This window comes from Gavialis gangeticus, unplaced genomic scaffold, assembly GCF_001723915.1.
Source record: "Gavialis gangeticus isolate Ggan-Ray unplaced genomic scaffold, GavGan_comp1, whole genome shotgun sequence".
Lineage (NCBI taxonomy): Eukaryota > Metazoa > Chordata > Crocodylia > Gavialidae > Gavialis > Gavialis gangeticus.
In genome coordinates, this window is record NW_017728994.1 from 40,491,846 (window position 1) to 40,507,163 (window position 15,318).

Below are 15,318 nucleotides of genomic sequence, written 5' to 3' on the forward strand. Positions count from 1 at the left end.
CACACACACACACACACACACACACACACACACACACACACACTGCTTTATCAAACTTACCTGCGGTGAAGTGACTCTGAAAATTTAAGGCTTGCATAAATAAACTCTTTAACCTGGATATAAATCTGAGGCACTGACTGAGACATTGGAAGCTTCTTTGGGAAGGATTGCTAGAGAAACAAAACATTAATGAGCCATTACATTTCAAACACTGATTCTAATTATTCTAGATTCTAAATACCTAATTAAATGCTTGCATACACACAACAATCTAAGAAATTCCAAATACAATAGGTTAATTTAATATCTTTTTTTCCACTTTTCATTGTATGTGACCAGGGACACGTGAGCAGACTGACTACTATAACTTTAAAAATAATTTACAAGCAAGTAAAATAGAAAATGATTAGTTATTTATTAAAGCCTAGAGACCCCTGCCAAATTTGAGATCTTCTTGTGCTAGACACTGTTCAACCATCTAGAAAAAAATAGTCCTTGTCCCAAAGTGGTTTCAATCTGAACAGGCAAGAGAGAAACTCAATGGTAAGAGAGAGAAAATATATCCTGTTCTCAAATCCAGGAAGTAACTGCCCCCCCAATTTAAAAAAAATTATTGAGATTTTCAAAGCAGAGTAGGGGATTATGAACACGTCTCCACTGCCTTGGTGCTGTGCTCGGGGCAGTGCTGTGAAGTATCCCCACCTGCTCATTCATACTGTGCACACACTGTCAAATCCTAGAGATGGGACAATATTGTTGCGTTAGCATGATGCCAAACACATGCCAACATGCACACCTAAAAGTATCTCTGGGCACTGACTCGGCATTACTTTATCATACTTACATTGCCTCACTTCCAGGAGTTGGCGTACACCATGCAGGAGGCAAGGGGCAATATTCACTACAATATTCCCAACCACAGCATGCTAACTGACAGTTTTTACCCATGTTTGAGGATAATGATAACTCGTAACTGAGATTACTTACAAGGGATTTACTATCATGATTGATTGGAGTCATGATTGACTCGAGGATGAATGAGTCGCCAATGCGACGAAGCAACAGGCAGAGCCAACTGCACCCTGTCATGCATCAACAGGGGCATCACTGACAGGTCCAGAGAGGTCTTGCTCCCCCTCTATGCGGCGCTGGTCAGGCCGCAGCTGGAGTACTGTGTCCAGTTCTGGGTGCCGCACTTCAAGAGGGACGTGGAGAACCTGGAGAGGGTCCAGAGGAGGCCACTCATATGGTTGGGGGCCTCCGTGGCCAGCCCTGTGAGAAGAGGCTGAGGGACCTGACTCTCTTCAGTCTCCACAAGAGGAGACTGGGGGGGATCTTGTGGCTGCCTACAACCTTATCAGGGGCCACTCAGCAGGGACTCGGGGAAAGTCTGTTCACCAGGGCCCCCCTTGGAGTCACCAGAAACAATGGCCACAAGCTGAGGGAGAACAGGTTTAGGTTAGATATTAGGAAGAACTACTTCACTGTAAGGGTGGCCAGAGCCTGGAATAGGCTTCCCAGAGAGGTGGTGCTCTCACCTTCCCTGGAAATCTTCAAGAGGAGACTGGATAGGAACCTGGCTGGGGTCTTATGACCCCTCCCACCCCCAGTGCTCATTCCTGCCCATGGCAGGGGGTCGGACTCAATGATCTGTCTAGGTCCCTTCCAACTCATTGATTCTATGATTCTATGATCATGCAAGAACAAAGAATTCATAAAAGGTCTACATATACTAAAAAGCTGGGTTACTTAATTTGACGTTCTTCAAACCACGCCTCAGCCTTCAAATTTGCCAACACATAGAATAAACATATAAACATCTGTATTTTGTCCAGTGTCACCCCAACAGTGATGGGTCAGACATTTTAACTATAAACCTGTTTTATGCTCATTTTCTGACTGTGAATTTTAAAAAATTAGAAATAGTAAAACGGGTTCTATTACATGCAACTATAAGGACTCCAGCACAGGGTCAGCAGAGGTTGAACCTCTACATTCACATCCTCTACCACTTCACAGACAGGAGCCAGGGTTTATCTTCAGTGGTAGCTGACTGTAGAATGGGACATACAGAACACCTCCTTCCTATCCTTCAAGCTCCTTATCATCAGGAAAGTTCTAAAACTTAATGTGGTTAACCCAACATGCAAACAACTATCTAAAATTCTTTACTTTCAACTTATTTGGTTCCCCAATAACATTAATACATTATGAATTTGATTATATTCACTTAATCGGAATATCTATTTTTCAGTTGCTACAATTGTTATTTTGGTGTCATCTTCAAAAATGAAGTTACTATTTAAATAACCTTGGGAAAATTAACCAGTTTGATATGTTAAATGAGTTGCCTCTGATAGGAGATTAAGATATCACAAACTTCAAGGACTTCGACCTTACCCTGAACAATTCATAAACCTTTAAGATAACGGAGGGCCAACATTCATTATTCAAAGTTACTCTGGAGAGCATTCTGAAAAAACATAAATAGTACATTCTTCTGCTAAAATTCAGAATGAAATAACTACCATTATGCTGAAGATGATTTTGAAAGATATTGGTGAAGAAAATTGGAAAAAACTGGTAAAGTCAAGTTCTCCTGCCTGCAATGTGGCACTAACAGGGATGTCATTAATGTAGAAAATTTGCTTACTGTTTTAATAGATGCAAGTTAGCTCTTTTACATATTTTGTAATGCTACAGTATGTAACAAACTGTGTTTTATGAAACTTAATATGCTCCAACAAAACTTAAGAGTTAATTGTAAATAAGAAATATACTCATAAATAAAACTTGATTATTAATTTGTTTACAAAATAGGTTTCATTATTCACTAAAATTTCAGCGTAAATGACTAGAGTCTGAATTTTCATGTTTATTTATAACTAGATAATTACCCAGGAAAATGATTTAGTCTTTTAATCTACCTTATTAGTCATACTTTAATTACTTTTTAATTACACAAATCATTACCGTCCTAAGACTTTTTAACTGGTTTTAAGCAAACTTTCATGATATAAAAGTTCTTACCTTATCAATTTCTGGATCTTGAAAAGGAAATTTGCTAATCACTATTTTGTATTCCTCTTCATTTGCTACAGGAATAGGGCTGTAGTTATCTGCTTCAAAAATATCTCTGTTCAATCAGAGTTAGTAAAGTAAGCAAAACTCAGGACATGTATTAATAATGACAAATATTGTACACAAATTACTTATTGTACGGGGGTTTAGTTCTAAAATGGGTGAACTGCTTTCATTATCTTTTCATAACTCCAAATTGCTTTTTGGCAAAGCTGGTTATCACTTTCTGTGACTATGAGTCTCCCATCTACCACCTAACCCCAAACTGTTTTCCTTTAAACTGAAAAATGATGTCACCCTAGAACAGGTTTTAATATGCATGATGTAGAATACAGCTAAACAATCAATGTAGATAAGGATTTCATGTCAAGTAGTTTACATTAAGCTTGACCAGGCCCAGCTCTCAGTGTTGAATATGACAGTCTCTCTCTACAAGTGTTTAGCATTATGTTACTAAGCATATACTCAAGCTCAATGTTGTTTTTTTCACTGTAAACAAATCTATGGCACACATAGACATAATTTTCCACCTGAAGAGCTACAGAATATAACCCTTAGTTGTTAAGTTTATCTTTTCTTTTCCCTTGTCAAATTGTATCTAGTGTTCCCATTCTCTATTTTTACCAATTTTCTCTGATAAATTCCCTGATTTATTTTTTTTTTTTAAGTAATTTTTTTTTTTTACTGATTTACACCCATTTTTCAGGTCAAACCCCTGTTAACTGGCAAGAGTGGGGAATGGCCCATTCCCCTTAGTGCTGGATAACAGGGATTTGACCTGAAAAATGGGTGGTGCCAGTAAGCTAAAGGTGCCGCTGTGCTGGTTTCCGCTGGCACAGGTTTCCAGCCAGACGCCGGGGGGGCGGTGGTGGCAGCCACATGCGGAGCGGGGGATGAGGGGCTGGTGGTGGCCACATGGGGGATAGGGAGAGGGTGCCTGAAGTAACTGCCTGGGGGCATGGGGCTCCCGCCCAGACCCCAGATGGGCCGGGCTGGACTGCAGGAATTGTTTCTGGGACAGGCGGGTCCCACCTGCACCCTGGCGGCTCCAACTTCGGCCCTGCCCCAGACGCTGGGAGCTCTGAGCTCCGAGCCCCACAAGAGGGCAAGCAGGAGAGCCCAACCCTGCTCTCAGTGGCAGGGGGCTGCACCCAGGTGCTTGGCATGGGCCCACGAGGTTGGGAGGTGCCATGGTTGGGGTCAGGTGTCCCCCCCCCACAGTGCTTTTGCCCGTCCTGAGCACTGGGAAGAGCCCAGTGCCACCACTGGCCCCAGCCTGCAGTGGTAGCAGGCTGCAGTGAGAGCAGGCTGCCACTCACCTGGAGCACTGGGAATAGCCTGAGGCCAGTGGCAGCACTAGGCTCTTACCGGTCGGTGCTCAGGGCAGGTAGCAGTCTGCTGTCATCCTGCATGCAGATCCAGGGGCACAAGCCCCCCAGCCCACAGCCCTCCCAGGAGGCACATAGCAACAAGAGCCATGCCCCCCCACCATGCACTCTGCACCCACAGACAGCTTCCCACACTTTGCTCCATGCTGCAGCCCTGAAAGCAGCTGACAGGCTGCACAACAGTCCTCACCCCACACTTTCTCTAGTCCCAGGCTTACTACCACCCTCCCTCACTGCCAATTTTTCCGCGATTTAAACCGCTTTCTTTCCCTTTTCTTCCTTTAACCCCGATTTCATCCCCATTTTTATGTTTTGAAGATAAACCCCGAAAAATTCCCAGATTTAAAAAAAATAAATAAAAACTGAGAATGTGGAACACTAATCATATCCAAGGAAAATATGGAAGCAGAGCACCTATTTCAAAGCATCCTGTTCCTAGCCAGAAGAATACAAATGAATACACTAGGCAAAAGAACGTTATTCCTATTAGCTAAGTACAGATAGTCAAAAAGCTTGAGGCTGAATTGATTCAATCTTTGCAAGTTAGTCTATGCTATGTAGATTGAATCAATACACAAGTGACAGACATTTATTTTTGATTATGAAAATGCAGTCACATGCCTGCAGTGGCTCAGGCCAGAAGCCAGGGGACAGCAGAGCATGCCTCCTTGCTTGGCTGGAGCAGACAGCTTGGGCCAAGGCTAGCCCACCTACTCTGCGAGGGGGGAGTTTAGAGGGAGGTGCAAAGCATCCTGGAATACTGGGAGACTGAGAGTTAATTTCAGTCTGGAGGGCATCTGGGACAGAAGCTCAATACTGATTTAACCTAAATCAGTTAAATCTGATACTACCATCCATCCAGGTTTATCTTAAACAGGTTTCGGCCATTTTGAAAGTGGTTTATGTGCACCGAATGTCTGTTGTGTTATAGATTTGAATTCATTTCTGATCACCTATACCAGTTTATATGTAATTTCTGTCCCTAGCCCTTGAGTCAGGCTGTACTGAATCAACTAATATTTAGAAAATTACTACTTGATGAAAAAAATGGAAATTAGATATAAAAATGTCTAAAAAAAGACATGATTACTTAATTGAAAGAGCATTTGAGGCATGTTCTGTTCATTTTGAAATACTAACCTGAATAACCCAGCCCATTTTTTAAGCAGTGTTTCATTGTACTGATCTCTGATTTCAAATAAAAGATCAAATAGTCGATTCACAGGAAAACCATAACCCTAAAGTAAAAAAAATAAAAAGGATAAATAATTCAAGAAGTACCAGCATAACTGATCTAACAGTACATCAAGATTTTGAAAAGAGTTATGTTGTCATCTAATTTTGTAAGGTATCATTGTACAAATTACAAGAGTCTACATGCATTAGTACTATTAAAAGATTATATAAATTATTATACGACTTATTTGTAAAAGTGATATTCTCTATTTATTCCAGAAGTAGTAAATTTATCATGACAAAATGTGACAAATACCTATTAAATATTTTCATCTGCTACATAACCAGACAAAATTAATCAGTGTGTCTACATGTCTAACAGTTCTAGGACAGATGAACAATGAAGTTCATCTAGTCTTCCAAGACACAACTTTAGAATATGCACATTTGTAAAGCCATCAAATAGTTTCTATACTCTTTACAAAAACTGGTACCTAAACACAGATTTATATTTAAACCAGACATTTGGTTAGTTCATGGTAGACACAGGCACTAATTAAGGGTAGAATTAAGCAAATGCAGCCAGAAGAAGAAAGCTAAGAAAGATATTTTTTTGTTATTTAAATAATCCAGAAGGCAGAATTTGCTCTAGGTGTTTTAACTCAATGCCCAAAATAACACCAACCTGCAAAGTATCAGCAAACACCACAATCAGATTTTTCAGCTCCAAAACAAGATCAGGATCAGTGCAATATGACTGGAAATAAGAAATACAGATTTTGTAAAAGTGATTCCAAAGACAGCAAATACATTTTCAAATATTAGTGACACAGTAAATTAAAACTTCTAAACATTATACTTGTAATTAAGTTATAGTATTTGTACATGTTCATATGTATGCATATGAGAAATGTACTTGTTTTCAGTTATTTTGGTTCAATGCAAAATTTGTTCATATTCAAATTCTTACAGGGTTTCTCATAAATAAAATAGCTCAGAAAAGACAAACTAGAATATGATAAATGATATATCTATTATGAATGTGATGTACAGAAGGTCCAAGTCACTAAAAAATATAAGCATGTGCTTTTACTTTCCAAAACTGTACCCGGGAGGGATTTGCTTTCAAATACTAGGCCCAGTTATAATGAGTGTTAACGTTAATGTGTTATTTTCAAGAGTTTCTCATTGTTAGCAGAAAAAGAAATGCAATGACTAACTAAACATTAGGCTAACATCTGCAAGCCTGCTTGTGCAATGGTAAGTATCAAAATCTATATTTAAGTGCCTAATTAACTGTAACTTCATTATCAGAGGTGTAGACTCCTGCAGTTTATTATTGCTATTCAGTAGCTCTGAAAAGTAAGCCACACATTTATCAGGAATTAAACGCTTAACTTTAACCTCATAATTTTGAGTCTTTGTATTAAAGAAATTAAAAATATATGAGACCATATAACTTAAGTTTGCACAAAACAAAAATATATTACTGACATATTAACCATAGAGTTGCATGTTTTTGTCTCCAAGTAAGTACATAGATATGTTAAAGTTTTGGCTTCAAAGAGAAACAACTTCAAAGAGTAAAAGATATATTTATTTAAGCACTAGTCATCCCCTAATACAGTTCCCCCCAAAATAATGTATTTCTTTAAACTAAAGAAGGAGTTAGGTATCCTGAGGGGACATACCAGAAATTTGTCAGGTCAATTATATTAAAAAAAAAGAAAAAAGCTTTAAAGAATCCTATTTTTAACGAAAGAAACTTAAGCATGTTTTAATGCTTTATATTTTCAGATTTTTACAAATCAAACATCCAACTAACTTGCAAAGTATGTGGCTTAGAAATTGATTAACAACTTAACCATACTAATACATTTTAAAATGAGAAGTTGGAAATAAAACTTAACTTAGCATTCACAAGCAGATGATTTTTGCATGAGTTGAAATCAGGGAGGCCTGGGAAAGGCTAGTACATATATTACTTACTAAATATTATGCCAGCTCTGACCCTTTGATAAATTTTGAAGCAATTTATCAGGATAAAAATTCAGTCAACCACAATCAGTAATGGTATTTTACTGTTTCTCTGGGGAAGAACTGGCAGTAGTATGCAGATGTTTAGTTTTCATTTGGGCAGATACAGGACACGTAATTGTCACTAGTAGAGGAGTACAATTATAGTTAAAAATACTGAAATACAAATTTGAATTTAGAATTAAAGTCATTACGTTTCAGCATTTCACAATTTTAGAAATCTATTTCAATGCAAATACAAGTGGGAAACTAATGGTGTTGTTGTCAAATACACCCATTATTTATGACGTGGCTCAATAAATAGTTTTATTTTGAAATTGTTTCAGAAAGTAGTGGCATTCTTGTATATTACTCTGGTATATTACACTGAAGTGGCAGCTTTAAGCGTTTTGCTGGTGGAGTTTATTTTGGAAACAGGGTATTTGGAATGATAATTAGGAACTATTTTCGGTTGGGGGGGGTGCCTTCAGTGCTGAACTATTCAATCTGATCTAACGAAGAGGTCAGTTGAGACTAATGAGGACAGATTGCAATAATAACAGCAGATTAACTCTGCATGTTCTAAACTGCTGGACTAAGAACATGTTTGGAAGACCCTGTGAGTTGTAAATCAGTGGAGGATTATGCAAATAGCCCACGGCTATAGCTCACAGCCTGATACTGCTGGGAAAAACAAAAGGTTGGCAGGCTCACTCCCAAATCTGAGCAATTTTTAATCACAAAAAACCCACAATGCTGGCAGTGTAAGTTTTCACTTTGACATTATCCTACTTTTAAATACACTAAGGATCTTTAAATAAACGGATTTAAGTGTATTACCACTAGGTCTTTTCACTTACTGAATGGGTTCTAAGGACAGCAATGATCTTTGAAAGTGCCATGTTCCACAGTTCATCAGTGTATGCTCTAGTTACCAATCCCTGGGTAACATGTAAAATGTGATCTTCCACTACGAAGAAACTAAAACAAAAATGTGTTAAGTCGCCAACGATTATTTTCAAAAGGTGCAAATTCTGACCTTTTACATAAAGGTATAGACAGATTGTACCCACATCTAAATTGGAATTTCAACAGGCTTTGCATCAAATCCTTTATGTTGTTCGGCTGCCAAGCAAGCAATGTGGAAAGTACAACTTGTGCCAACTGGCACCCAGCTTCATAGACAGTCCCCGTGTGACACTGCACTGAAAGGATTCACATGCAGGCCAGGTGAATTTTCTACTACACACATCCAGCAGCCACCACTCATGTGATCAGACAAACAACTGTTATGAAGGTGGGACCTTGCAGTTGAGAGGTTTTAGCATAATAAAAATGCAACTTACCCTACAATTTGACTAAAATATCTTCTGTAACCTTCAACTGTTTCATGCTTTAAATAAAAAAGGGGGAAAAAATTTAGGAATAAAAGTGCCACTAAAGATTTAAGTAAAAGGGCAACTCAGTGAAATCTAATAAGATATTGGTTACCATGCTCGATTGCGGCTGCAGCACCAGTCTGGCCTGTTTCCGTCTTTGTTTTCTGTAGTAGTTTTCAAACGTCTCTCCATCACCCTAAAACATGACAGACCTTATGCAGTTAATGTCAAAAAACAGAAATGTAGATCACTCTCAGTCACAACCACATAGTCGGCATTCATTCCACACATGGGACTCCCACTGACATTAATGAAATTCTTCATGGACGAAATGACTGAAGAGCTTATAAAAAAAAGTGATCCACAGATTGCTCTGTGGAGAATTGTGCCTTTGAGACTACATTTTCCATACAGATATCCAAATGCAAACACTTGAAAATGACCAAAGCAATTATCAAACTAATTATCATAGTTAAAAACTACTATTCTGTCATTCCAAATCAGCTGCTTAAGGGCCCCTTTTACATGTTTTCTTTAAAACACAAGGCAAACTTGTATATTGACTTTTTGTAGCTTGTAAACTTGAGTTATACTATAAATGTTAAAGTGATTCATAATATACTCCTGATGTATGAATGTATTCATTTTCTTTGAGCAAAATATTTTGAAAAGGTATTTTGTATTCACTTGTCCTTCCTTCAAAGTTAGGAAGCATAATGACTAAAGATTTGGATTTTTCAACTCAAACTTTAATTCCTTCTATGCCTAATGATTACATTATGAAGAGGTCAAGTGACAATCTGGTATCCTCATTAAGAGGATCCGCCTTGTGGGAACCATCTCTGCATCGGAAACCATTACAACACTGGCTCGTTACCTATTAAAGACCCCTAATAGGTATACAAGAAGAACGCAGCACCTTTGCACTTTTAAGTTTTATTTTGTCTTCATGTGGTTAGCTATTTAGATTTCCATTACTTGAGGTACCAAGAGGCCTCAAATCAAAATATAGGAGATAGCAGATATTTGTAATCCTGTATTGCTTTAGTAAAAAAATGACCCTCAAAGTTAGAAATTAGTATATTTAAGTATGTAATCTTTTTTTTCTTTCACAAAAATACAGATTATTGATCACAAGAGCAAAGCTTAACAGGGGAAAATTTTGCTTTAAAAAGCAAATGCTACATACTGTGGGATACATATTAACTACAGCAACTTTTATTACAGTAATATATTATTCACATTATTGTCACTTATATTTGTGTTTAGGGAAATCGTTCATGTCCAGCCCAATAGGATCCCATTTTTAAGTGCGCAATCAAGCTACTATGAGGGGAACTGTTCAAATCCACTTTCAGAATCAGGTCTGCAAGCAATTCTAACAGAAATCTCTATTGTGAAAGGGACTAGCTGCTTTTTCTGATATGTAAAATATTTTATGGGTATTAAGACACCATGGTATACAAAAAAGGGCATTAATCTGAGCATAATTTTTAAGAGAAAGGATGTTAGTAAATGCTCTTACGGTATCACTAGACTAATTCAAGCAACCCTGTTTCTGACATGTTCGCAAAAGCACGAGCGCCAAAACAAAATATGTCCAATCCACATATTTGGGATCTCCAGCTTCCAAAGAGTTTCTAAATGTACATAAATACATAGTTATATAACTATAGACTAACATAATCCATAAGAATAAACATTTATTTTTATATTGGTATGAATTTATGATGAATGATAAATTACTGGAATCTTGCTCATAATCTATTCCTGATTCAAATCACTCTTCTGTTTATTTTATGCTTCCACGGAACTTTTGCATTCAAATTTTATTTGTCTCAAAATTTTGTGTTGCCTACCAAACAAACTGGGCTGCTTGCCATAAAATGTAGATACATTTTGCCGACAAATGGAGCCATCGTAATGCTCCATTGTACCATATTTAAGCATGTTTTGAATATTGGCTAGTCTATTAAAAACTGTGAACCCAAAAGGCAGCAAACTAACCAGACAGTAAACTTTGCTAATACATATTTATGAGACATACAGTATAAAGTTCCAACTTCTGCTGAATTTCTCCCTAACTTTTAAACATGGGTATTGCCATACCAGGCCAGAACTGTGATCTATCTAATCTAGTGTCCTGTTGCTGGCAGTTGTCAAGACCAGATAGTTCACAGGAAGTTGCAAAAAACTCATAACAGAGAATTATGTCCAAAAAGTTAAATTTCTTCTCAACTTAAGCAGCCATTAACAGGCTTGCATTCTAAAACAAGAGGTTTTAAGAGCTTTCAAGTCTAGCCAGTCTAATGCGACTGCAGATGTTATATAAATATCTATTAGTTTAAATCCTATTAAGCTCCTGACTTCTGTGGTATCTGGTGGCAAGAGGTTTCACAGGTTAAAGAACAGTTACTGACCTATGCGAGATATGGAAGTCAACCCAGATGTGTTGTCCATAAGTGTAATCTATTCTTGGTGTAAATATGCCCCATAAGATCAAGACTTGAGACTTTTAGCCAGGCAGTTGGCCCCAAGCAAACAGTGAACACCCTCACAGTCCAGTACCAAAGATATTAAAGAATACAGAACCAATTATTACTACTCACTTCCTTTTCCACTGCAAGATCCAAATTTATAATAGGAATTCCAAGCCAGAGGGGAAGGAGGGAAGATTATGAAATATACATATGGATAGCTCATCTCAAAGGATTCTAGTCATTGTAAAGGTCAATAACTTTTCTTTCTTCTATGAGCATTTGTTTATATGTATATTCCACAGTTTATGATACCCAAGCAGTTATCTAAATGAGGGGGTGAGTGAAATTTTGTCTAAACACTTATTGGCAGACTGCTGTGCCAAAAGAAGAGTCCACTTGGATGTTTCCACCAACATATAGCACCTAGTGAAGGTGGGAGTCTGACAGGTAATAAGAATGGGAATATTTTCTTGGAGAAGAAGCTGAGGCTGGATGTGCATTGGTGTCAAGCAAGGGTGCTCAACCCTTGGCCCACAGGCCTGATCTGGCCCCCAGCACTTTATTATCTTGCCCACGGGGCTCCCCACAGACCCATGGGGAGACTCTTGGACACAGGCACACAGGGCAGCGTGAGGCCCAATCCCAGCACATAGGGCCAAGCAGAGGTGGCACAGGACCCCAGGGAACCAAACCCAGCACAAAGGAGTGGGAGAGGATAGTGAGGGCCCCCGAGCTGGGTCCAGGAGCATAGGGCCCCAAGGCCCAATCCTGGCACATAGGGTTAGGAGGAGACAGCAAACAGCCCATTGGCTGGGCCTGTGCCATTCATTTGGACCACAGGGCCAAAACCACAAGTACTACTGGTGTAAGGAGTTCTAATATTGTCTGTTCTAATAAAATGTGAGTTGGCCATCTCCTAATAATCTCATACAGCCCCAAATCAATTTAACCTCTTGGTAGAAGCAGGGCAATCTTTCATCCTCTCAGCAAAAAATTTTAAAAAATGATTCTACAAGTGGTTAATGAAGAGAACGTGATGCCAGAGATTCAAACTGGAGAACCACCAAACCACACAGCTTCTTTAGTTCTAATTCTGAAAAACATCCACAAACCATGTTGTCCATAAAACAGTTGTCTTGACACATAAGATCATAGGAAAGTAGGGCTGGAAGGGACCTCATTAGGTCATCTAGTCCAGCCCCCTGCTCAAGGCAGGATCATCCCTGACTAATCCATCCCAGCCAAGTATCTGTCCAACCTGCTCCTGGAAATTTCCTGGGATGGAGATTCCAAAACTCCTCTAGGCAACTTGTTCCAATACCTAACCACCACCATGATTTCCCCTGTTGCAGTTTAAGGCCATTGCTCCAAGTCCTGTCCCCTTCAGCCACAGAGAAAAGATTATCTCCATCCTCTTTATAATTGCCCTTTAAGTATTTGAAGAATGTAATCAAATGGTCCTCTACAGTAATTATTAATTCTTATACTATGTAATTATATTAATGTATTTTTGTAATAAAAATGTCTATACATTGAGAATCAATAAATAAATCTTTGTTTTCCACTGCCCTCTCTGGCCATCCCTAGCTGCACAGGTTACCTATTATTCCTGATTTTCCTTTGTATGTGGCTATCACTGCTGAAACCTTCATAAACACCTCTGCTACGCTGGAAAGGTCAAAAGAAAAGGTCAATACTATACTGATAATAGTTTTGACCTACCAGAAATCATAGATGCATCTTGTCACTGGATGTGTGGCAACATGAAAATAAGCATCCTGAAGGCCAAGAGCCATGGACCAGTCTTATAAATCCAGTGAATGCATCACAGAAGCTGAAGTGACCATTCTAAATTTTATATAATGAATGAAGGTGTCTGGTATCAAGAAATAGTTGAAGGTAAAAAAAATCTCCTTTCCTGTGTTTCAGAGGAATATTTTCTATAGTTGTGTGAGAGAAATGCAAGTCCACTCCAGGAAGAAGCAGCTTCTTTTGAGATAGGTCCCTAAAATGGACATGGAAAGTGGCTGGAACTGAATTGTGCAACCACTTATAGAACTTCTCTCATCCATCTGTTCAGCATTACAGACTTCAATGAATTCCCAACATGGACGTGTGCAAAACATGTAATGGCTTAAGAAGAGCTTCTTGGGCATCCTCAGCAGGATCTGGAGTGATTTGAGTCACATTCTTTCACAGTTCCTGGAAACTCTCACAGTTGCCACCTTTCCTGGAAACAAGGAGGCAATGACCATTTATGCGTGAATATCCTTCACCATGGATTATGCATTGTCTTCAAATGGTTCCTCAAGACACCAAATCTCAGGAGTAAGTATCTAAGGTGGAGTAGTCTGCTTCTGGGTCATTCTCTCCATGAAATGGTGCATGAGAAGTGTGTTTCCAACAAGGGACCCAGGGACTCCATTATAAAGGATAAAGGAATTATAAAGGATAGGGTGACAAATGGTACTAAGGCATACTTAGAACCTAACACCTCCTATGCCATCTTGAACAGTGAAAAATCTTCAAATACCTCCCTAATTTGAATTCAGATGATGGATCTCTCAAGAGACCATCACCCTTTGTGATGAGTCTGAAGGTGGATAAGGACTACATCTCTACTAGAAGTAGAGGTGTTGAGTTGTAATGCTGACATGGCAGTTCATGCCAGAGAAGTGGCTACTAAAACAAGCATTATGAATGGATGAGAGATGAAGGCCAAGAATAAGGGCTATGTAAGCCTCTTACAAACATTCTGTCAATCAGCCTTTTCTCCTCTTTCTATTCCCACTTTCTCTCCACTGAGAGAGAATAACAACTGATATAATGCAATTTTATAGTGAGAATAAATTGAAGCAGTTCCTCAGGATAAACTGCAGTGTTCTACAACACAGCTAACATTTGAATTTCTTCTTAAAAGATTTTATTTCAAAGTACGGAGTCCTGTGCTATACAGGCACAAGTGCCTAATTAGCCATTTGCCCTCAGGTAAACTAGACCTGCACAAGGATTAGAGACTGGTGTGTCATGGAAAGAAATAAGAGATCTCATGTCTGTACTGCAAGGAAGAAGACTCATTAATAAGTTGGGCTGTAATGCCCCACCCACTAAGTAGTCACCCATAGATACCCGCCCATCTCTCTCCCTATGTGGTGCCCAGTGGGTTTATTGCTACCCTTACTGCAACCATCCAAAAATACTGGCTGACAGAATGAAGCTGTCTTCATTTTGTGCATTTAATTTAATTTAATTTGCTGACTCCATGACAAGAACAAGATTTTATTTCTTATTATTTCTGCAAAAACAATACAGCTGATGCATGGAACTGAATTCTATTCCTTCTTGTGCATCAGCAACAGATTTGTAAGTTACAATCATGTATATCTGTGCAAACCCACGCTAGGCAGTAAGGGAAGGAAAAACTACACAGGCAGGTTTTGGAAATGCATACTCTGAAGACAGTGGGGGTAGCACAGGTGTGACAGATTAATTAGGCCTGCTGAACTTTTATTATTGACAACTTGAGAAGGAAAGAATTCAGAGAACTGGCTGCCAGAGTCCAGGCTGAGTTTGCAGAACTAGCAATTGAGGAGAACATTTCTAAAAATGATTTTACATGTAAAACCTGAATACAAAAGTTATTGAAACACATAGGCAGAAGAGAGGAAAGGGACCTATTGGTGGGAGTCTACTATAGACCCCCTACCCAAGCAGAGGAGCTTGACCAGGAATTCTTGGGTCAGCTCACTGAGGTAGTAAAAGCTAGGGATGTGGTAGTCATGGGGGACCTGAATTTCC

General features: G+C 38.8%; 1 protein-coding gene across 4 annotated transcripts in view; it reads right to left on the reverse strand.

Moving 5' to 3' along the window:
• Positions 1-15,318, reverse strand: part of EXOC6 (exocyst complex component 6) — a 207,258-nt gene that overhangs the window by 136,455 nt on the left and 55,485 nt on the right. For 3 of the 4 annotated variants that reach the window (XM_019502630.1, XM_019502628.1, XM_019502632.1), the window contains 7 exons: positions 9,153-9,236; positions 9,008-9,054; positions 8,522-8,642; positions 6,331-6,402; positions 5,610-5,707; positions 3,031-3,136; positions 61-170 (listed from right to left, as the gene is read on the reverse strand). In XM_019502630.1, the coding sequence (XP_019358175.1) occupies positions 61-170; positions 3,031-3,136; positions 5,610-5,707; positions 6,331-6,402; positions 8,522-8,642; positions 9,008-9,054; positions 9,153-9,236 (638 nt within the window). The remainder of the gene's footprint in view (positions 1-60; positions 171-3,030; positions 3,137-5,609; positions 5,708-6,330; positions 6,403-8,521; positions 8,643-9,007; positions 9,055-9,152; positions 9,237-15,318) is intronic. The other variant, XM_019502629.1, reaches the window with a different exon arrangement.